The 25,066-nt window shown below is 38.6% G+C and overlaps 1 protein-coding gene across 1 annotated transcript in view; it reads left to right on the forward strand.

Annotated features, from left to right (window-relative positions):
• Fyb2 (FYN binding protein 2) overlaps window positions 1-25,066 on the forward strand; it is a 68,282-nt gene that overhangs the window by 19,316 nt on the left and 23,900 nt on the right. Inside the window, 3 exon segments of the mRNA XM_076862585.2 lie at window positions 8,275-8,375; window positions 16,860-16,894; window positions 23,826-23,970. Of these exon segments, the coding sequence (XP_076718700.2) occupies window positions 8,275-8,375; window positions 16,860-16,894; window positions 23,826-23,970 (281 nt within the window).

Genomic DNA, 25,066 nt, shown 5'->3' on the forward strand with positions numbered 1-25,066 from the left:
CCGAGTGTACATGTTGTAGAATCACATTGGTCATGCAGTCACATGTATACATAAAGTAACAATGTCTGTTCAGTTCTACTATCCTTCCTATGCCCACATCTCCTCTCCTCCCCTCCCTTCACTTCCCTCTTCCTAATCTAAGGTAATTCTACTGTCTCTAGTGCCTCACCCCCTTATTGTGAATTAGCATCCACATATTAGAAAAAACATTCCGCCTTTGTTTTTTGGGGACTGGCTTATTTCGAGTAGCATGATATTCTCCAACTCCATCCATTTACTGGCAAATGCCATCATTTTATTCTTCTTCAAAGCTGAGTGATATTCCATTGAATAAATATACCACATTTTCTTTATCCATTCATCTACTGAAGGTCACCTAAGTTGGTTCCATAGTTTAGCTATTGTGAATTGAGCTGCTATAAACACTGATGTGGTTGCATTACTACACTGTTTTTAAGTCCTCCAACTGCATTAGTATGCTGTTTTTAAGTCCTTTGGCTAATCATCAATCATTTAATTCAAGAGAAGGATTTCTTAAGGTGAAGTAAGGGCTTTGGGGAGAGTAGTATTGTAAGAAGTATTCATTGGAAATAGGAATTTGTCCAGTTTTAGACTTGGGATAATTAAGACATCAAATGGTTCATATTCTTCATCATAAGGATCTATAGAATGTCCTCAAGTACAACTGCTAGCCAAGATACCCTTATTCTTCCAATTTCCAAAATGCATGGCCCATTGAAATCAAAAGTGGAAGAAACTAAATTTTCAACCTAAGTTCGCCCTTCTCATAAAGTAAACATAAAAGTATGCTAGTAGGTTTTGCTATTCAAGTCTCAATCTTTCTACTGAGCACAAGCTCTTCTTTAGGTTTTCCAGAACTTTCTTGCAGTAAGATTTTTGACTCTCCATCTTGCACTGTGGCACGGGAGAAAACAAGAAAAAAATTCATGTGTTAGGGTTTTTCCATATAATAACTCAGCTATTCCCACATTAAAACCTCACAGTGACCCCATGAAGAAATACAAGTTTTAAGAATTTAAATGACTACTCAAGACCACATAGCTAGTGAGTGAATCTAAGTACAGTATCTCATATATGACAAGCCCTCAGGAAAAAAAAAAGTAGCTATTCCTAGGATTAATAATCTTATTGAGGGCTGGGTCTGTAGTTCAGTGGTAGAGCACTTGCCTAGCACGTGTGAGGCACTGGGTTCATCCTCAGCAATAAATAAAATAAAGATATTGTGTCCATCAAAAACTAAAAAAAAGAATAATAATAATCTCACTGATAGAGTGAACATATCTTTAAATGAGCTGTGTGAAACAGTTCTCCAGAGAGCACAGCCTAATGCAGAGGTTGACAGAATATTCTCCAAAGGACAATAGACTCAGCAGATGCAACTCAGGGCTGTGGTCCAGAGGTAGACATGACAAGTGGAACCAACCAGGAGAGGAGGTCATTTGTCCATACTTTAGCCAGAGAGATCTCAGTTGTTGAAACATTTATTTTGAAAATAGGATTTTAAGGATCCAGGCAAAATTAGGACATTTCTGATTTTGTAAATTATCTTTAACACAACAGTCAAGCGGATGCCACTTTTTTTTTTATTATTAGTGAGCAGTAGGATTTGTTTTGATGTATATATATATATATATATATATATATATATATATATATATATACACACACAAACATGGAATATATCTTATGCTAATTAGGATCCAAGTCTTGTGCATGTACATGATGTTGAGGTTCACTGCGATTTATTCATATATGTACATAAGAAAGTTATGTCAGATCCATTCCACTATCTTTCCTATTCCCATCTCCCCTCACCTCCCTTCACTCCCCTTTGTCTGATCCAGCGAACTTCTGTTCTGTCCCACCCCCACTTGTTGTAGGTTAGTATCTGCATATCAGAGAGAACATTTGACCTTTGACTTTTGGGATTGGGTTATTTCTGTTGAAGTTTCTTGACAAAGAGAATTTTGACATATTAAGAAACACTGTAGCTCCATATGTCATGGATTGGAAGTATTAAAAGGTAGAAACTTAATGGTATATCAGTAATAAAGGCATTTTATAAAATGCAAATCTCAAAGCTTATCTTTTTAAAACACAATAATTTCCCCAATATCATTTTACTAGCACCCTTGGGGAATGCCTAAGTGCAGGGGGCAAGTATTTCATTCAATATACACAATAGACTTCAAAGCAAATTTTTTTATTACTATTTGTAGATAGGAGATGGAAGATTAAGGTATTTATTCAGTACTCCATGACGAGGAGGTGGAAGTGAGTGAGGATTCCAGTTCTTCTCTGCTGAATCCACACTCCAGGTCTGGCTACCCTCCTGTGCTGCCTCCCAATCAGGCCTATGGTTCTGGAGACAGACATTTGTCATAAATGTGGAAATAAAGAAATTGAAACATAGATAAATTTAAATCATAGAGTTATTTCTTCCTTGCAATTCAAGTTCTTTATATTGATCCACACTGTATAAATTCAAGGTGGATCTCAGGTCTAGCTTTAATGCACTGGAAAAGAGATTAAAAGACATTCTCATGCAGCAAAAGGCACAATATCCTCTTTCCCTTCTAGTGTTAATCCTGGACTGCCTCTCTCCAAAGATAATTGATCTCAAGGATTTTTTTTTTTAAAGAAAAACACTTGGTTGGAATTCTTTATCATCATGGGGAGTCAGATATTTATTCATTTCTGACAAAAGTACAAGTAATTGATTAGACGTCTTCTTTCAATTTTTTCCACAAATTGTTTCTTATTAATAAAGTTAATTTACCATAGACCCAATGAGGTTGTTAGGGCACTAGAGCATGAGATATATGGCATAGGCTATAATTTAAGGAAGTTTCTCTCAATTACTTCATGTGGAGGGAAAGGGAGAGAAATATGAAGGGAGAAGGCACTGGAGCGTTAATTTCATAGTGTTTCTTTTTCAACAAAGTGAACTATCCCTATATCTTTAAAAGTATTCCATAGAATATGTAAAAAAAAATGAAAAAGAAAAAAGAACAGAAAGCTTTAAAATATCCAAATGGTCCAAAAAAAGGAGGGAAAATAATTGGGTAGAATGTGCTTATGATATAATACTAAATGCAGGAAACAGGAAAGAAAGAGAACTCCAACCTTTCCTGTCATACCAACTGTTATGAATATAAATATAAATGGGAAAAAATCAGGAAGGATACCTAGATGCAAAGACCTCATTCTGGGAAGGGGAAGGGAAGAGGTAGGATGATGGTAATTGTTCTGCTCCTGGCTATCCACACCTGGATATCCACCTCCACTGGTGGCCGGTGTCCCTGATGGTGTCCCTTGGTTTCACTGTTCCATTTCTCTTTCTCTTTTCCCATAGTCAACTCCTATCATGAATTTGTGAGTGTATCTAATTTGCATATTCTTATAGTTGAACTACAAACTCATACATCTGTTAAAGATAAAATGTTTAAAATTTTTATATAAATGTCATCTGACTTAATCCTTCCTCGCTTGTTTTTTAACAAAGCTATTTCCTCTTCTGTGTTGATATAAGTAAGTCTAGTTTATTCATTAGAGTTGCTATGTTGTATTTCATCCAATGCACACGTGACCATCTCCTATGTATTCCTTGTAAGGGACAAGAGGTTGTATTAAATTTTCACCATGTTAAACCATGCTGCAGTCACCATCCCCCAAGGCTTCTAGATGAATCCAAGCAACTTTCTCAAAGCTGCTTACCTAGAAGTAGAATTTCTAACCAATTAACAAACAACTCTGGTGTTACTAGATACTGAAAATCATCCTCCAAAATGGGTGTGCCAGGTCTTACTCTTGAGCACAATAAAGGATTTTCTGTTTTCTTGCCCAAAGAGGTATTATTTTTTAACTGGGATCCTTGCTAATCTGAGGAGTATGAACTGAATTCTCATTGTCTTGATTTCCATTTCCCTGTTTACTGTGAGATCAAAAATTTCCTTTTAGAGATTCTTCAACTTTGCTGTTCTGTAATAATATCTATCATAAACCTTTGCCCAAGTTTCCCTGGATTTTTCTTTTTCTTATTGCTGAAGTTCCTGACAGAGTTTATATGGTTATTAACTGTTCTTTTGTTACGATTTACAATTAAGTATGACATTTGGAGGTTAATCCAATTAACAAAGTTTAACTCTTTTTTTCACATCTATTAAAATGGTCTGTTTTTCTTCCCTCTCATTAAAACAAAGTAATTACAGTGATACATTTTCTGATGTTGAGCCGTCCCCGAAATTTTACTTGTTCTTGAATTATTTTTAACACTGATTAATTCATTTTCCTAGGGTTTTATTTAATGAGTTTGGACTAAAATCTCTTCAGTGAAATGGGGCTATATTTTTCTTTTATTGAATGATTCTTTTATGGTTTCCATATCAAAATTATACCATTCTCTTAAAATCAGTAGTTTTTCCGTCTTTTTCTGTTCTCTGAAGCTTCATTAAAACTTGCCTAAAAGATTATTTGGTAGAGAGCAAGAAGAAAGGTGGTAGTAGGGGAGTGGTAGAGAGAAGGTAGAGTGGGTTTAGGCCTTCTCATGACCTGTTGGCCTATTTGGCTTCTTGTTTCTTCCTCAATTAGCATGGTAATTTTACATTTCTATTCAAATTTGCCAGTTTTCCCTAAATTTTCAAGTTTATTGGCACAAAAAACTTATCAGAACATTTTCCTAGATTTTTGAGAACATGAAACTATTTCTAATTTTGTCTCTGTTCTTTTCTTCGTGTGTGCGTACATCCTCCCCTTATATGTTTGCACTCATTTTTACTGGTTTCTTTTTTCTTGATAAGTTCTGTCAAAGTATAATCTAATATTAATAAGCCTACTTCAGTGGAGAGTTTTGGTAGTATTTGGTTAAGATCTTCATTCCTTTTTCTGGAATCTCCAGGGTTTGGGTTACTTTTTAGCAGCATTAGCTGGATAGTTAAAATATACACTTTTTAATTGGAGTAGATTAATCTAAGTGCATTAATTATATTTCTTGATTATTTTGCACTTTTGCCATTATAATTTATATAGTTTCTCTACTTGTATTTTGTCTTCTTTCTCCTCCTCCTCCTTTTTAAAAATGTTTTTCCATTAAAAGTCTCCCTTCTATCAGTCAAAAAGTTAAATATCCTTTTTTTTTCTTTTTAGTGCATATGGTCAAATTTTGACATCTACAATTAACTAAGTCTAATGTTATTCAAAAATTCTAGCTTGCTCCTCAATAATATAAAGACCTGCAAAGAATTTCCAGTAGCACTCTCCCTCTATCTTCCATATTATTAGGTAATATTGTAATTCCCTTAAACTTCTCCAAGTTAGTAATCCTCACAGTCAATATTTATTCAGATTTCCCGATTGTTTTATTAATTCCTTTGCTCACCCTTGTTCCTTATATCGCACTTCATTACTAGTTCAATTTCTTTTTACCAAAGTGCATCATTTTGGTATATTTCAGCAAGGTCTGTGAATACTAAATGCATGGACTTGCATTCTAAGAATATCTTGGTTTCTCTCTCACCCTCGAGTGATAATTTATCTGGACTAGAATCTTTATGTTGACAGCTTTCTTTCCTCAGTGTTTCAAGCTACTCTCCACCTTCTCCACCAACTACTATCCTAATGAGAAACACATTCCCAGTCTGGTTTCTGTCCTCAGTTGACTGTCTTTTTCTTGTGCAGCTTTTACATTTTTATTTGACTTGTTCTTACATATTACAAACCACATGTGTGGATTTACTGTTATTTCTCATTATTGAGGCTGATGCAACAAAAAGATTCATGTCCCATTTCAATTTTTGAAAAGTCTTGACTATTGTCATTTGAATAGTGACTCCTTTTCATTGTTCTTTTTCTTCTTTGCTTCCTGAATTCCTTGTATATTTATGCTGTCCCTTTTCAATCCACCCTGTCTCTTAACCTCTCTCATTATTTTCTCTATTTTAATCTCTCTACTAGACTTGGGTGATTTTCTCAGATCTAATTAATTTATCAGTTTCCTTTTTTATGTATCTAATATGCTTTTCAGTTTCTACATTATTATGTTTTTTTGTATGTGTGTGTATGTGGTACTGGGGATTGAACCCAGGGCCTTGTGCATGCGAGGCATGACTCTACCAACTGATATATATATATATATATATATATATATATATATATATATATATATATATCCCCAGCCCCATCTACATTAATTTTTTATATTAAGAACTATAATTAGGCTGGGGATGTGGCTCAAGCGGTAGCATGCTCGCTTGGCATGCACTGGGCACTGGATTCGATCCTCAGCACCACATAAAAATAAAATAAAGATGTTGTGTCCACCGAAAACTAAAAAATAAATATTAAAAAAAATTCATTCTCTTTCTCTTTAAAAAAAAAGAACTATAATTATGATTTCTATAACTTCTTCCACCTATTCCTAAATCTGCCTAATAGCTTTTATTACTCAATTTCTTTGAACACTTAAAAAACACACTTATTCTAAATTCCTTTTCATACAACTCTATTGTTTGATCCCCCTACTAACTGCATCTCCTGTGTATGCTGTGGTGGCCCATCACCTTGCATGGTTTTGTTTTGGGCTATAAGCCCCCCCTTTTAAAAAATTTGTTGTTTTTATTGGTTGTTCAAAACATTACAAAGCTCATGATATATCATCTTTCATACATTTGACTCAATTGGGTTATGAACTCCCATTTTTACCCCAAATACAAATTGCAGAATCACATCAGTTACACACTCACATTTTTACATAATGGCATATTAGTGACTGTTGTATTCTGCTACCTTTCCTCTCCCCTACTATCCCCCCTCCCTTCCCCTCCCATCTTCCCTCTCTACCTCATCTGCTGTTGTTCAATGCTGTCCCTTGTTTCCCCCCCTTTCCCTTCCCAACCTCTTATATGTAATTTTGTGTAACATTGAGGGTCTCCTACCATTTCCATATGCTTTCCCTTCTCTCTCCTTTTCTCTCCCCCAACTCGTCTTTGTTTAATGTTAATCTTTTCCTCATGCTCTTCCTCCCTGTTCTGTTCTTAGTTGCTCTCTTTATATCAAAGAAGACATTTGGCATTTGTTTTTTAAGGATTGGCTAGCTTTGCTTAGCATAATCTGCTCTAATGCCATCCATTTCCCTGCAAATTCTATGATTTTGTCATTTTTTAGTGCTTCATAATACTCCATTGTGTATAGATGCCACTTTTTTTAGATATACATGACAGTAGGGTGTATTTTGACATATACACAGGGGGTGCAACCCATTACAGTTTTGATCCAATTCTTGTGATTAAACATGATTTGGAGTTACATTAGTCTTGTATTCATATACGAGCATAGGAAAGTTATGTCTGATTCATTCTACTATCTTTTTTCTCTTCCTCTTCCCACTCCCTTCATTCCCCTTTGTCCAATCCAATGAACTTCTGTGCTTCCCCTCCTTACCCTCCCTTGATACAGCTTAGTATCCACATATAAGAGAGAACATTTGTCCTTTGTTTTTTGGGACTGACTTAAGAGGGTCCTGTTTTCTTTGCAGACATAGGTTCCAAAGGTTTTGGACACAATTTCACAGAATTATTTCAGGTTTGCCTTTGTGAGGAAGATTTGAAGTTCAAGTTCTAGTTTTGGTTTTGTATCTCTGGATTATACAGGTTGAATGAATTTAGATCCCACATTGATGCTGGGTTTTTGAGTTTATGATGTCTCATATTTGAGAAATCAAGCTCTTTCAATTCTCTTGCCATAGTCAGACAACAAAATTTCTTGCTCTTTCTCTGGGAGAGTGTACAATTTCTTTCTAGAACTTAATCATTTTGTGACTCTGGACTTCATGTTGATAGCTCAATGACAGCTCCCCCTTCAGATGAAGCCCGTGGCTCAGACATTAAATCCCCAACTGCCCAATCATTAAGTCCTTTCTTTATCTGGTCTTAATTTCCCTTGGAGTCCCTTGACTACAGTATTCCTTAGCAACTTTTACTGTGGGTTTTCTCACTGTAACTGGCACCAGGGATTTTACATTATTGATTTCCATGTGAGCTATGTAATCTTTGTTCAGTACTTTGCACGGTTATATTTCATCTAGACTTCCTGTGCGTTTAAAGGAGAGATGTGTGTGCCTTCCATGTCTGCTTAGGTCACCGTATTGGCCAGGCACACTTACATTACTTTCTAATGAGAAAAAAATACAAAGAGTTTTAAACTGTGCTTAAAGAAATGTTTTATTTTAAATAACCTTTTTTTGTCTGTGCTTCTCAGTGCTGAATTTGAAGAACCACATAATTATGAGGCAACAATTTCATATCGGAGACACTCTGGCAACTCCATTAACCTGTGCACTGCAATAGAAATTGCTGATTGTAAGTCTGCTAAGCCAATTAATATTGTAACCCTGTGTGGAATAAAAATGTGTCAAAAATGGTATTTTTTCCCTCTGGCAAAGTTTAAGTTAAAAAAAAACTCACAGCCATTCTGTTCTACCATCTCATTTCTTTTTATTTTTTGCCATGTCTAATCTCTTAAAAAATATAAAGAAGTCCAGTTGGGCATCTGTGCTGTTTACAATTCCTATTACTGCCTTCTTTCCTCCACCTTTCCTCTCCTCTCCTCTCCTTTCCAATTGACTTAGCTGCTTTGCTTTTTGTAGATACGTAGGAGAAAAAAAAATCAAGATATAGTGATTCATATTTCTTCCGTCTCCTATTGAAACCTCATCTTTCTTTTTGTGGTGTCTTTCTTGAAGTCCCCTCGTTACTCAGAACATGGAGATGGAGATAAGAGACCATGGGAATTAGGCGGTTGTGTGCAATCCAAATAGAAGAAGGGAATTTATTTAATGGATCTGACCACTGTTTCAGAGTTAAGTCTTCCCGCCTCTGATATTGACAATATTCAAGCTTTTTGTGAAAAAAAGGGAGACCCTCTTAGGTAAAAACAGAAGAAGCAGGGAATCTTAACATTTCTGCAAATTTAATGTCTGTTTCTGCCTAAAGAATCTCTTAGTTATCTGCAAAATCATAAATATTAGTGCCAGAATAAACACAGGCGATTGCCAAACCTGTACTACGGACTATAGTTCTGTATTAGGTCCTGTGTACGTGTCTGTAATAGAGTGGTTTTATCACTCACTGTTAGAGACAGGAAACTGAAGATCAGAGGTTGAGCTGGACAAGATCATATATGCTGTATCTTGTAGAGCAACAGTTGTAAGCAAGATCAGCCTCCCTCAAAATCCCACCTTCTTTCCAGAGTTTTATGCTGCTTCTCATTCACAGAAGTGTGGCTTCTCTGGAAGGAAGGTTAACGAGAGATCATCTGGTCTCGTTAATTTATTACACAGAACAATAAGCTCGAGACTTGGGAAAGGGAAGTCATTTTCTTGGGAAGTTCATGAAGGAAGGATGAGGACCCTATTGACATTTTCCTTCCCTTGCCCAGGAAATAAGAGATTAGAAAACTACTAGAAAATTCCTTCTCTCCTCAACTGGGCAGAGTTAGGATTTTCCCTATGTTTTATAAAATGCTAGATAAAGGAGGGGAACTCCTGTACCCCATTGTTCACAGAAGGCAATGCTGCCTGTATATCAGAGTATTGGGCATCCCACCTTGGAGCAGGGCTTTTCACTTTTTAGAGTTCCCTCGGATCTACCAAGGATCTTGTCCAGTTACAGATTCTGATTCGGTAGCTCTGGAATGTGGCCTGGGATTTCCTGGTGATGATGATGATGCTGGTCTAGAGACTACACTTTGGATAGAAAGGCTTGGTGTCCCATTTGTCCCAACTGCATGACCTTCTGCAAGGCCAAAAGGTATACAGAGATAAGGGGATGCTCCAATCAGAGCCTGTACCTTCTCTCTCTGGATCACATGAGACTCCCCAACCCTAGAATCCAGCCCTGTGCAATGACTCCCCCACTCCTGATTGGGTCTTCTCAGGAAAGACTGGGCTTCAGGGAAAGCTTTTGGGATGGGGAGAGGTGGATGGAGCTTGGATTCATGCAAGGGTCCCTCATGGTACAGGGTGAAGCTAAGAACCAAGTATGGGAAATGGGGCCAGAGATCTGCATTTATTCTCTCTAGGCCACAAATCTTAACGGTGAGACGTCCAAGGGACATCATTTTAGATACCCAAAGCTGGAATCACTGAGGCAGGTCCTTGTTCATTCTTTCACTGAAAGATCCTGGGTTATGCATCATGGACAGGGCTCTGCTGCCAAGGAGCCAAGTATTTATGGTTGAAAATAGAAAGGGCTCAGAAAACAAGCCCCCAATCCCATTGGGAGGTAACAGAGCAAGAGGAAGGAGGGGTTGGGGGAGGGATGGTGGCTAGGGCTTCCCCTTTCAGAAGGACATCTTTGTGGGAGACAAGAATAAATCTGCTAGGCCTGAAGAATCTGAGGAACTATAGCCTGGGATCAAAAGTGTGTGGTGAGTCCCTTACCCTGCCTTTCTCTAAAGAGCCACCATATAACACCCTCCAGAAAAAAGAGAGAAGATAGCTCAGTGGAGCTATTTCACCCCAAACTGTGCTACTTCATCTCTTTTATTAGTTTCTTCCATTCTCTTTATGCCCCTAGATGACACATGAACCTTAGTTTCTTCATCTAGAAATTGGGTATACTATTTTTTTTTTGTGGAGTTTTTCTGAGTGTTTGATAAAATAAGACATTGAAATCTAGTGAAACCCTGCTTCTAGGAAGATGGAGCCCAAGTATTTTCCTCCTTCCTTCCTGCTAAGTATAGTTTTAAAAATGTGGTCATTATATATGTATAAAATATATAAAAATAAACATAAGAAGACAAGAAAACTCTGAAAGGTAGAAGAAGATGGACGTTGAGATCAGTGAAGGAGGATAAGGTGGTGAGTTTCTTAAGTTTTCTTCTTTCAAAAGCTGGAGAAAGGTAAAATTGTCTAGGTGTGGGAAGGTAAAATGTTTCCAGTCAGATTTGGTCCAAATAAGACTACAACAAGATATAATCAAACTGTTAAAATCAAAGACACAGGGGATTCTTAAAACAGCAAGAAAAAAAGGTAAATCACATAAAAAGGAGCTCCAATATGTCTAGCAGTGGTTTTTTAGCAGAAGCCTTACAAGCCAGGAGGAGAATAGATTGAAATGAAAAATTGTGAGGGAAAAAAACAAAAACAAAACTACCAACTAACAATACTTGACCCAGTACAGTGTCTTCCAGAAGAGACAGACTTTCCCAGGCAAATAAAAGCCGAGGAGATTCTCCACCACTAAACTCGCCTTACAAGGAACGCTAACAGGACTTCATCCAGCAGAAAGGATACCCATTAGTAACATGAAAACATATAAACTCAATGGTAAAAATTTACTGGTAAAATAAATGCACAACAAATTCAGAATTATCTAATACTGTAATGATGGGGTGTGAATCACTTTTATCTTTAGTATGAAGGTTAAAAGGCAAAATGACTAAAAACAACAATAGCTGTAACAATTTGATAGAGGTATGGAATATAAATATGTAACTTGTAATAACAAAAGAATCAAAATGTGAAAGAGTTAATAAAATTAAGGGACTTATTTGGCAATCAGTCATAATGGAAACAATATGAAATTTATTAAAAAAAAATAGAACAGAACTATATGATGCAGTATTCCCACATCTAGATATACCTCTAAAGAAAATGAAATCAGTATGAAGAAGAGAGATCTGCCCTCCATGTTCACCGCAGCGTTGTTCACAATAGCCAAGACAGAGATCGACCTGAGTGTCCATCAAGAGATGAAGAGATAAAGTAAATATGGAATATATTCAGGATGAAATATTATTCAGCCTTAGAAGGAAATTCTGTCATTTATGATAATGTGAATAAACCTGAAAGACATTATGTTAAGTAAAATAATCCAGACCTGGAAAGATAAATATTACATTATTCTTGCTTATATGTAGAATCTACAGTGAGTCTCATGGAAGCAGAGAGTATAATCAATGATATTCCCAACAACAGGTGTAGGAGGAGGTCAGGGAGACGCTAGGTCAAAGGAAACAAAATTTTAGTTCGAGAAAATAAATTCTAGAGATCTACTGTACACTGTGGTGACCATAGTTAATAACAATACATTGAATACTTTAAAAATGGTAAGAGTAGATTTTAAGTGTTCTCACCACAAAAAATATAGGAGATAATATGTACATTAAGTAGTCTGATTAAGCCATTTCACAAAGCATATGCACACCAAAATATAGTTCTGTGTATCCTAAATATATACATTTTTAACTTTTTAATTAAAAAATCATAAAGTAAATATCTCAAGCTACAATCTAAGATCTTACCTAAAGTACATAGAAAAGTAAGAGCGAAGAAAATCCAAAGCAGATAGCAGAAAAGAAACAACAAAGATAAAAGAAGTAAATGGAATTAAAATAAGAAAGATCAATGAAACTAAAACTTTGTTCTTAGAAAAGATCAATAAAATTGACAAATCACTAGCAAGACTGACAAAGAAACAAAGAAAAAAGATACAAATATCAAAAATGAAACAGGGATATCATCACAGATCCTGTAGACATCAAAAGAATAATAAAGGAATATTATAAAGAATTGCATACATATAAAATTTGACATTTTGAGGTAAAAATGGAGTAATTCCTTTAAAAGCTCAAACTATCACCTCACCCAACATAAATCATTTGACTAGCCCTGTAACTCTTGAAAATTGATAGCATAATTTGAAAAATCTCCCCCTCCAATTATCCTAGTCCAAGTGACTTCACCAGAAAACGCTAACATTTAAAGAATTATATACCAATTCTATGTGATCTTTTCCAGAAAAATGGAAGAGAAAACATTTCTTGATTTATTTTATAAAGCGAGTATCATCCTGATACAGAAACCTGACAAAAGCCAATTAAATAAGAAAACTTCATATTCTTTATGAGTTTCATAAAAATCCTTAACAAAATATTAGCAAACAGAATTCAGAAGATTTTAGAAGGAATTGCATGCCATGACTAAAAATGGTTTATTCCAGAAATGTAAACTGGTTCAATATTGAGAAGTCCATTCACAAAATCTACCATATTGACAGATGAAGAATAAAAATCATATAAAATCTAAGCAAAAAAATGGATAAAATTCTACCCCCATTCATGATACAAAAATTCTTGAAAAATTAAGAGGGGAATGTCCTCACCTTGATAAAGGACATTTACACACACACACAGGAAAAAAAAAAAAAAAAACCTACAGCAAAGCAAGATGCTTAACCACAAATACTGAAGGCTTTATCCCCAAATTGGGAGCAAGGCAAGAATGGCCTCTCTCACCACTCCTATTCAACACAGAGCTTAGAGTTGTAGCCAGTAAAATAAGGTAAAGCAAGGAAATAAAAGACATTCAGATCAAAAGTGAAGAAATAAAAACTGCCTTTCTTTGGAGTGACATGATTATCTAGGTAGAAATTCCTAAGGAATTTACAACCTTCCTTTCCTAAAAATCCCTCCTAGGGACTAATAATTGAGTTCAGCAAGGTTGTAGGATACAGTTTTATTTTTATATCTTAGCAGTGAACACGTGGACACACTAAAATTGAAAAATACAATACCTTTTACAATGGTTCAGAAAAAAGACAGACTGAAATCTAACACAGCGTGTATAAGACATAAAAGCTGAAAACTGTAAAATTTGGATTAAATAAATCAAAGTGTAAGTGAATGAAAAGACATATCCTGCTTTTGGATTAGAAGACTCAATACAGTAAAATTGACAAGAGAAAATTTCAATTCCCCCCTGGAGATACACAGGTTTTAACGCAATTGCAATAAAAATCCCAGCAAGATGTTTTGTAGAAATAGACAAGATTATTCTTAAATGCGTATGGGAAAGCAAAGGAACTAAAACACCTAAAAACAGTTTTGAAAAAGAAAGATTAGGAAACATCAGTCTACCCAGTTTCAAGATTTACAGCTACAGTAATCATGACTGTGGCATTGGCAGGGAGACACATAGAAACCAATGGAAACTCAGGAATAGACCTATGCCAATATGCCCACCTGATTGTTTTCTTTATGAAGATGCTAAAGCAATTCAACAGAGGAAAGATAGCCTTTGAACAAAGTGTTGGAGCAACGGAATATCCATAGATTAAAACAAAAACAAAACAAACCTAAACCCTTGAGCTAATTTTCACACCTTATCCAAAAGTTAAATGAAAATGAATCTTTCTTCCTTGCCTTGTCCACCAAGGAAGGTGAGGAATCTAAATGATACCTTTAAATAGCAGGAGAGGATGAGGTGTTTGGCTTTTACTATCACCACTGAGCTCAGCCCTGCACGGGGCCTTTGTGAGTCTTGCCCATCCTTACAGAACTCAGCCTTGGGTGTACAGGCTTCTTGTTGTTCTGGAAGCTCTGCAGAATTGTCCTCAGAGGTCACCTGGGCCACTGCTTTCTGGACTGTGCTTCTGAGACCCCAGAGATTCCTTCAAATGATGAAGTTCTGATTATGTTCCTGAGTAATAGTTCATTTAAATAAACAAATCCATGATTAGAAGAAAGTTAAGTCATTTCCCAATTGAGTGACCTGGGGCAAGTTATTTTACTTCCCTGTGTGTTCCTCCATCAGTAAAGAAGGAGTATGAGCAGCAATTGTCATAAGAGTTGAATGGAATAGTGCATTTAAATACTTACACGTAGTGCCTGCTAGCTATATGCATACAAATAATAGCCACTTTTTATTATTGTTTTTGTAATATTAGCAAGAGTCATCTCATCTACTGGTCTAACAGAGGTGAAAAGACTTTTCCAATGTCACACAGGGAGTTAGTACATGTAGAATTAGCTGTGGGCCTCCCAGACATGACCATGTTGTGACATTAGTAGATGGAGGGTGGCTAAGGAGCCTCTTCTGACATTTGTCCTTCCTCTGCCAGTCAAGGCAAAGCTATTCCATGGAGAGAAAGTTCTATAACTCAGTATAGAGTGAGCCAGGACTGGGCTTGAGTCATATCCCCTTGTTAAGTCTCCTAGTTCTTTCCTGACCCCTTGGGATACAGCCTTTTTGTACCTTGGAGTAGGTTTGTATTGCATAGCATACCATTGAAGAGTTCCCACTTTCTTAAACATCATGAATACATTTTCAAGGGAATGTGTATTATCTCTGTTTACTAGACATAGCAATTAAGGTGTCTCTGAGCCTTGGTTTCATAGTTCCTAAAGCAGAATAAATAGTATTTTCTACCCCTCCAGGTGGCTAGGGAAAGCAAATGAAATCACAATTTTCTCTTTGAAAAAAAAAAACAGATAAATAAATTGAAGGAGATTATCATTTTTTTAATTTGTAGACCAAATCCATACTAGGAAAAGATATGGGGCAAACTGTATCGTAAGGAGATTTTTTTTTTTTTTTGGTACCTAGGAATTGAAGCCAGGGGCACTCTGAACACTGAGCCACATCCCAGCCGTGTTTATTTAAGAGGCCTCACTAAGTTGCTGAGGCTGGCTTTGAACTTGCGGTCCTCCAGCCTCAGTCTCTCAAGCTCCTGAGATTACAAGTGTGCACCTCTGTGCCTGGCAAGGAGATTTTTTTTTTTAATTTTTTTTTTAGTTGTAGATGGACACAATACCTTTATTTTATTTATTTATTTTTATGTGGTGCTGAGGATAGAACCCAGTGCTTCATATATACAAGGCAAGTGCTCTGCCACCTCGCCACAATCCCAACCCAGCAAGGACATATTTTTTGAAAATATTAATAATTTAAATTTTTAAATCGAGGAGTAACAGAATGGAATTTTTTTCATTTAAAAATCAGTGAAAATTAAAGTGTACCCAATGTGAAGTACATATTACTAATTATCCTTGCAGAATTTTAGGTCAGTGTGACAAGAATCATGTGCTTACAATTCCTAAGGAAAACCTGGGATTCCATTAATTGCATTATGTATTGTGTGTTTGCAAAAATGAAAGCTTAGAAATACAACATGTTGTTTGGTCAGTGTTGTTTGGTCATCTTTAGGATTCTAGCAGCAAGAAAGAAATTAAACAGAAGTCCTGCTTGTCACTCACACATTCTTTAACAGCAGAGGGAGAACTTGCATAAATAACTTCTAAGCAAAACAAAACTAAAAAACCCCAAATAAGCAATTTTGTGAAAAAACATGTTACTTTTTATAGAACCCCTGGTGTTCTACTAAGTATTGACATCTAATATCATCCCCTTTAATTTCTTCATGAACTTGGTACCAGTTTGCCCAGTTTCACAGATGGACAAGGTAAGGCTCAAAGAAATGAAGTAATTTGTCTGAAATCCCCCAGGTAGGAAATGGCAGGACTGAATTTGAACCCAAATTCTTGTCATTACTTATATTTGTTAATACAATTATTAAGTGTCATTTAAAGAAATCCAAAGAAGTATCAGAAAAATCAAAAGATATTTGAGTCTTAATTGGCAGGCTCCTCTTCAAGCAGTGTTTCAGAAATAGTCCACTTTGGGACATGATATGAGTTCATTTTGTCAAAGTGGCATTTAGGCCCTTTTTTCTTTCAAGATTGCCTTCTAAAGTGCTACCTCTAAATTTCAGTGCTTTCTCTTAGGCATGGAGTATATATCTATTTAGTAAACCAAGAAAATTAGAATGGTTTTGTATGCTTTTATCAACTATAAATTCCATGTTAGAAATTCCCACAGAAATTAAAACCATGATCAGCGACCCTAGAATTTCCCAAACTGTGTAGACACAGCCTCATATAGATCGATGCTCTGAAGGTTGATAAAACTGAACTTTGCCATCTTGCATCATTGCTTTAATCATGAGTACTGGAAGAAATGGGTGGGCAAACTGACCTGAGATAACTTTTTATGTTTATTTCAGCAACTTATGAAGTTGAAATTGAAGAACTCCAAAAGGTACTGTTTCCTCTCTCCTTACCACTGTGACAATTAAGAGTAAACAAGTCTGCAGGGTTGATTCTAGAGCACTTTCTTTGGTGAAAGTGAAGGTCCTAGTTTTTGGTTTTACCCTCTTTGTCAGGCTTTTCCAGAATCCAGTGGCTAAGGGAAGAGTCCCTTGGCCAATCCATTTCTTTATCTTGTGTTTTGAGAAATTGTCCAGATCCCAAGGCATACTTCGGGGCTCCTGCTGGGCATGGTAACAGGTGCCACCTTAGAGGTGATATAGCATTTGATGAAGGCCATGCAGGACCAGAGTTCCTGGCTTTGTGATCTTGAATCTCCATGGCCTCACCCATAAAATGGGGATGATAAAGCACCCACATCTGGGATCCTTGTGAGGATGAACATAAGGTAAGTATCAGTAAAGAGTTTGTTAGCAAGTCTCTAGAACAGAGCATGCACCTTAGTGAGCCTCAGTTATGTCCTCTATAAAATGGAGTTATCCATCTCCCTGGAGACAGGAAGCATACACCTTGTTACTGTATCTATAGTAGTAGATGCCAAATAAATAAATGGAACTATACTTATCTCCCTGAATGGGTGAGAGAACCAAGTCAAAGTGTATAAGCACTCAGCACAGTGCCTGGCTCACAGTGGGTGCATACCTAGTGTCTTCATGGTGCCAGTTAATGTCCTATCTTGTCCTTACAGTATTCATTTAGTCTACATCCTTTATCTCTCTTTCTTAGTTGTCTTATACTTTCTGATGAGGATTATTTATTTGTGGGTACATTCTGTAGCTAGAAAAATACAAATGACTATCATTCTTATGAGCAAGAGTAGAAGCAATCTATAAAAGTGCTTCACCTAGGCCACATAGTAGTGTATGCCTGTACTCATGGTGACCTGGGAGGCTGAGGCAAGAGGATTGCAAGTTTAAGGCCAGCTTAGGCAACTTAGTGAGGCCCTGTTTCAAAACAAAAAAAAAAAAAAATAGGGATGTAGGTCAGTGATTGAGCACCCCTAGGTTCGACACCCAGTACTGGGAAAATAAATAAATAAAAGCTTCAGCTACCTGGTAACATCAACATATGATAAACCACCCTGCATAAGAGAGCTCTGCATATGACCAAGTCTCATAGCTTTCAAGTTAAAAGGTATGAAAGTATTTTTAGTTTTTCAGTTTTTTAACCCTCAGATAAGGTTTACATTCATCTCTATGTTTAATCTTGGTGAGTGGCATCTGATATCATTGTTTTTGTTTGTTTATTTTGTTTAGTGTTGGCTCTGGGAACAGAACCCAGAGCCTCACACATGGTAGGCAAGTTCTCAACCACAGAGCCACATCCCCAGCATCTGGTTTCATCCATTCTTAGTGCCTTGGAGTAGCCTTGACTGTAGGGTCAGTGGACACAACTCAATCCCTTTCGAGAAGCTCTGGGCCCTTGGAGAAGAGCTTGTTGCCTTCACACTAAACCACTGCAACTCTGCTGTCTGTAATTGTTTTCTTTCTGACAATTACCATTTCCATCTGCTGTCAACACCTCTGTGTCTTTCATCTGGCCAAGACCCTGTACCAAGGCCCTGCTGTGAGCCAAGCACTTTTGCATACGTGGTAGCACTGTGAGCTGGGACACTGCTTCCATGCTACAGATGGGACCCTGAAGACTTGAGGAGTTAAGGAACCTGTAAACAATGTAGCAAAGGTGGAAAACAACCTCCATTTAACTGGTCCTCCTGCCAGTGCTAGAATTATATATAAAATCAGAACCAGCAGGCCCTGCATGATTGCCTACAGGGCTCTCCTCAGAGGAGCACACGTGACCTAGTACACCTGGATTTCGTGGTGGCATTTCAGATGCTTATTTTCTGTTTTCTTCAGGGTTCTTGGAGAGATTCCAAGTAATTTATTGTATCAGCTATGTGACCACTGAATAAATGAAGGTCTATATTGTTATTAGTGGGACATAATTTTAATGGAGCCAAATCTAGATGAGAGCTGAGTTTGGGCCAGAGGGTGTGGTCAGTCAGGAAGCAATCCCAGTGTTCCTGCCTGTACCCATGGTGCCCACGGAAACCCTGCTCAAATACTACAAATGCATATTTCCTCACATAATTCAGAAGTTCTTTATTTTACAACTGCATCCCTAAAAAGGTTTACAGAGAACACTTTAATTTTCCATTAAATCCTGCATCCCCAGGCACGCTCTGAAAGCTTAGAATGCTTATTTTCTTTTCTGATTGATCATCAGCCCCGCAGGCAGTACTTCATGAAACTCTCCGTGATACACATTGTGGTGATTGACTTCCTTGGCTCTGTACTGAGCTCGTGCCCCTGCCCCTAATGATCTTTAGCTGTACAATAGAACCTAATTTGGGTGGATTTATGAAAAAAAAATGACTTATTTTCCTCTGTACTTTCAGTCTTGGAAGAGTTTTCTCCATCAAGAACTTAGGTGAGTTTTTATCTTCAAAAGGAAAACATGGATTGGTCTAGCCACTGACCCTCTCATGACTAAGCTAGTTTTCCTCTCTGGGCCAGCTGGGTCCTGGGCCTGACCTGCCTCGGTTTCCTCTTGAAGGTGTCTGGTTACAATAGGGGCTTGGTTATCCTTTCTCTCTCATTCCAGCCCACGCTGCACACACTCAGCAACTAGTTGATAGGGCAAAAAGGAAGAATTGAAGTCAGGCTGTCATACAGCACAGAAGGCCAGGATGTTAGGGCAGCAGAAACTGTGACTGCTTGGGAGAATCAGGGAAGGATTCTCAGATAAGACATTGTAGACAAATCAAGAGGGTCTTTTTTTTCTCTTTTTTACTGGTGTCTTATAGTTGTATATATTGATGGGATTTGTTGTTATATATTTGTACATGCACACAATATCAAAACACAATTTGGCCAATATGACTCCCCAGCACTTCCCCCCACCCTCCCTATCTCCTACCCCTCCTCTACTGATCTCCCTTGGATTTTTAGGAGATTTGTGCACTTTCTTTTCCTTTTCCTCTCTAGCTTCTTCACAGGAGAGAAAACACAGGACCCTTGATGTTCTGATTTTGACTTATTTTGCTTATCATGATGGTTTCTAGTTCTATCCATTTTCCTGCAAATGCCATGATTTCATTTTTCTTTATGGATGGAAAAAACACTCCATTGTGTATATATACCACATATTCTTTATCCATTCATCCATTGATGGACACCTAGGCTGGTTCCATAGTTTGGCTAATGTGAATTGTGATGCTGTAAACATGGGTATGCCCGTATCACTGTAGGAAGACGCCTTTAATTAAGAAGGATCTTGTATTTGTCAGCAGCGTAAGATGCATACAGCATGTCTGAAAAAATAAACAACTAATGAAAAAGGAGAGTTGCTCAAATGGGGTGGTGGGTCTGGACAATTATGAGTCTAGACTTGAGCAAAACTGGGGGGAAGAAGCAAAGAGAGATGGGATTGGAAAGAGATTTAGGAGCCAGGCCTGGGTTTTATCCTATGACCCATGAGGAGTTTAGTGATTTTAAGCAGGAATTGACATTCCAGCATTGATTGGAGCAGGCAGGAACTCAGGGAAGCTGTCTCTATGATTGATCTGATCCTGTCCCTCCTTATTAAAAAATAAGTCTTTCAGTTTTCTCCTTGAATTTAGGATTGAGCTGCCATCTGACACTCTAATCTCCACTTTTTCCTTAGTGTCTGTTTGTATTTCAGCCCTAAACATGAAAATCCAGATAGAGGAATGAAGGGAAAAGGGCCGTGTGATTTGGAGCCTCAAACAGAAAAGGATCCACATACAAACAGTCCTTCCAAGGTATCTGTGTCGAGGGTTCCTGGTCAAATGGCATAATTCAGACGTGTAGCAGGATCTGCTCAGGGTGGGACATTTTAGAGACTAAGACAAGAATCAGAAGGTGCAGGGGGTGCTGGGCATCTTTGCCAAGGAAGAAACGTGTGAAAACACTGAGCTTCGCCCTCAGCTTTCCACTTATGATTCAGGAGGGAGGCCTCTGCAGGGCTGGAATGAGAGGGACCAGCCAGGCACCCAGGGCACAAAAGGTACAGGCACTCACTCTTGGGAACCATCTCTCTTAGTCCATTTTCTGAACCTATGAACAAAATGCCTGAGACCAAGGAATTTATAAAGAGTAGAGGTTTATTTGGCTCATGGTTCTGAAGCCAGAAGCACAAGAGTAAGACACTGGCATCTGGGGAGGGCCTCGTACCGAAGCCTCACATGGCAGAGGGTATCATGTGGGAGACAGAACAAGCTAGTGCTTTGGTGATAAAGCCACTCCTTTTAGCCCATGAAGGGACCCAGTTCCTTCTCAAAGCCCCCACCTCCTAATATGGCTAACACAGGGAGGTGGGGATTAAGTTTCCAGTACATGAAATTTGGGAGACACATTCAAATGCTGCTTTTATAACATCCTAGAACAAGGACTTCCTTAAATTCTGTGCCCTATGTCCCTGCTTAAAAGAGTGTCTTCATTTCTGAGTTCAGTCATCTCATCTGCAAAGGCAGGTTTGGAATCCAGCTCCCATTTCCATTCCCATCCCAATTCTACCTTGTTTGTGATGGGGAAAACAAAAAAAAATGTGCCTGCAAGCACTTGGTAAGACAGAAGATAGCATAAAAATGAAGTGTTTCTTTTATTAATATCAGACCTGTAGCTGTTTCTCTGGTTGACCACTCCCCCTTCATAGCAGCTGGTGTGGAGGGAGGCTTAAGCAACAGATGCCACCAGGTGACTCCCAGGGCTCAAAACATTCCAGATACTTGTCTGAGATGGGCCTGTCTTTTAAAATCAGGGTACCCCAGCGCCATCTGCAGGGCTAGGCTAATCACACAGCATGTTGGCATTGTGAGCCCAAACTGGTCTGTAGGTGCAGAAGGTATGTTGGGTGTTTAGAGAATATCACTGAGAAGCATAATCCATAGAAGAGAGGCTGAGACAGGAAGGTCACAAGTTCAAGGTCAGCCTCAGCAACTTAGCCAGCCACTATCTCAAAATAAAAAATGAAAAGGAACGGGAACATACCTAAGAGCTAAAGTGCCCCTGGGTTCAATACCCTGTACCAAAACGCTGTACCAAAATAATAATAATAATTCAAAGGATGGAATAAGTCACTGATTAGAAAAATACAGGGTCTGGAGTCAGGGGAACAGCATTGGGTGTCAAGGCCAGAGGGAAGGGTCAAGGCCATAAGTAAGTGTTGAGGCTAGAGATCAGGGAAGGGTTGATCAGGAGCATATGAGAAAATCAATATGAAATCCAAGGATATCGACCATGAAAAAGCAGTAGTGTGCCCTTTTCCAGTGCTAGCTATGTGAAAGGATCCAGGTGTAGGGTCAGGCTACCATGAAGGAATTACTTCCCACTTTTTTGGTGGGGGTGGGGTAGTGGTTTACATTTTTAAATTGTTAAAAGTGACTGTTTTGTTAGAGGTGTGTTAGATGAACGAAGTGGGCAATCTAGCTGGACAGTGTCCTTTGGGGGTCAAATATAAATGATCAGGCAGTAGATACATAATCCATCATGATTCCTAGTGCCTCCTGGGAGCATTCCCACAGATAGCCCTAAGAGAGTGGGTGTGGTGCTCTTCAAGGGACTGTGTTGGAGGACCATGGTCACTGTGTCTGTGTGAAAGACCGACTTCATTACTGTCCTATTAAAATGACAGGAAGTTAAGAGAATGCCCCTCCTTTTGTTCTTCTCACAATTTGCCCACGATCCCAACAAAGCTCAGGATGACTCATGCTTTCTATCAATTATTTGGCTTTTTCTCAGAACTTTCAAATGTGTTCTCATAGTCAACCCCCACATCCATTTCTTGTCATGGGAAGGATGCCGATCCCTCTCCCTCTTCATCTGACAACAGAAAACAATGAGGTGGCCAAAAGTGTTCTCTCCCTAGTGTGTTTTCCAGCCAGTCTATCCAGATCTTTCTGAAATATAAGTCTGATCAGGTTTCTTCCCATAGCTAAGAAATAAATCCCAAATTTTTGTCTTGCATGTAGGACCCTCAGCTCTCCCAGATGTGGCTTCCTAACTAAGCCTCATTCTCTTTTTCTACCTCCTCATCTCTCTTCTCCTGTCTCCTCCCCTTTCCTTCAGCCCCTCCCCTCCGCAGCTTCTGTACTATCTTTTAAAGACGCTAGCACTTGTCCACATACTGCACACCTTCGCTCACGCTGATTATCTGCCAGGTATCCCTTTACCTCCTCCACCATCTCCTACCTACATTTTAAAAATAGTTTAATGAAATCCTGCTTTTTGACATCTTCCCCGGCCCCTCCCTGTGCTGTTTCCATGGCTGAGAGCAGTTCTGCCAACCCTGCTCACATCACACTCTAATTGGCTGTGCTATCTCCGTGCTTAGCAGGCAGGCCCCTCTGTGCCCTGCATCTCTGATTCCAGAGCTTCACGGATTGTCTCACCTTTAGGAAGTGTCTAACCAACTCTGGAGAAAGGAAGGGCAGAGAGGTTAAGAAAGAAGAATGGTGGGTAGAAAGACAAAATGTCAGGCACAAGGAAGATATCCCAGCCTCCCTCTGTGGTCCAGAGCACAGGTCCTGGGGTCAACCCTGCCACAGTTGATTACTAACTGGGGGCCCAGAGACCTGTTACTTAACCTCTCTAGACTCTTTATCAAGGGGACTGATAATATTTCTCTCATGAGATGTCAAGATGGTTACAGGAGATGGAATACACAAAGAACCTACAGTGTGGTTGGTGCTGGGCTCCCAGGAGTCTGCCTCTGTGCCAGACATTTACTGGCCATTCAGAGACAAATGAGGACAATGTGTGCTCTTACCTAGCACTAAGTAATGAATAATAAATAACAGTTATCTACAAGGAATGACTGAATAAAAAACAGCCTGCAGAAGCAGACAACTGATTGGACATTTAGAGACCTGCAGAACATGTCCTGTTCCATATTTGCAGGTAGATATCTGCAAAGGGACACCTGCAAAAATCCAGATGACCAGAGTCCATGAAGGCCGAAGGAGCATGCCAGATGGGAAACAGGAAACCCTGACGGACATCCTCCAGACAAAGGTCTGCCAGGAGGACATGAAGCTAGTGAGTGGTAAGTGACTTCACATTCCTGAAGTTCAGTTGTTTCATTTATAAAATGGATCATCATGTGAACCTTACAGGGGTTTTATGAGGACCAGATCTGACATTATGTCATATGATAGGTACTCAGCAAATGTTTATTCTTTTCTTCTTACACCTGTTGTCTTAGTAGACTCATGGAGCCTACACATTGATGACACACTGATATGTAATAATACAGTGTCACTTGGTGATTATTTAGGTTCCATTTTACCTTCATGTTAGTCAAGACTTTTGATTGCAAAATGATTAAAGCATACTCCATTTAACCAAAAAATTAAAGATGGTTCACTTAGTAGAAAATCTCTGCATGGCTGCATCCAGGGACACAAGCAATACCACAGGACTCAGTATCACCTTTCTCCTCTGGTTTTGCTCCCATCTGTGGTGACTCTGTTTTCTGGCAGATGGCTTCCAGCTTACAACCTATGTTCTCTTAAACCCAAGAGGAAAACTAGAAATTTTTATCTTCCCAACAATTGTAAGCTCCAGGATATGAGTCAAAACCCACAATTAGTCCCTGAACCAATCATTAAGTGTATGATGCTCTGATTGGCCCAACCCATGTCATACCCCTTGGAGCTTGGGATTTTGGTTCTACCAAAATGACAAACCCTCAGATTGGAAGATTCTCCAGGGAAACAAGAAGCTACTTGGGGGCAGGGTGGGGAGTAGAAGCTAGGTAGACAGATGTGTCCTTCAGCCCAATAGGCCATGGCTAGTCACTGACTTCCAGTGCTACAGCCACAATGGGAAGAGTGACTTTTCAGTGACCATGGGTGGCTCAAGTCTGCTGCCAGCCTCCCTGGCCTGCTGTACCACGCACCTGTTCCCTGCATACTCTCTGCTCTGGCCGCAGGTTGCTAAACACGTCCAATGTGTGAGGTAGCCCTCTATGTGGAATGCCTTGTGCCCTTTCTCCACATGCTGGTGTGTATTCATCCTTCAAGCTCTGTCCCCAAAGCCACTTCTGAGGCCTGCTTTACCTTCAGCCCACCTTCCCTGTTTCTGGTTCTCCAAGGACCGTTAATTCCTCACTCCTGTTTCCATGACACTTCAACAGCAGC

This window comes from Callospermophilus lateralis, chromosome 7, assembly GCF_048772815.1.
Source record: "Callospermophilus lateralis isolate mCalLat2 chromosome 7, mCalLat2.hap1, whole genome shotgun sequence".
NCBI lineage: Eukaryota > Metazoa > Chordata > Mammalia > Rodentia > Sciuridae > Callospermophilus > Callospermophilus lateralis.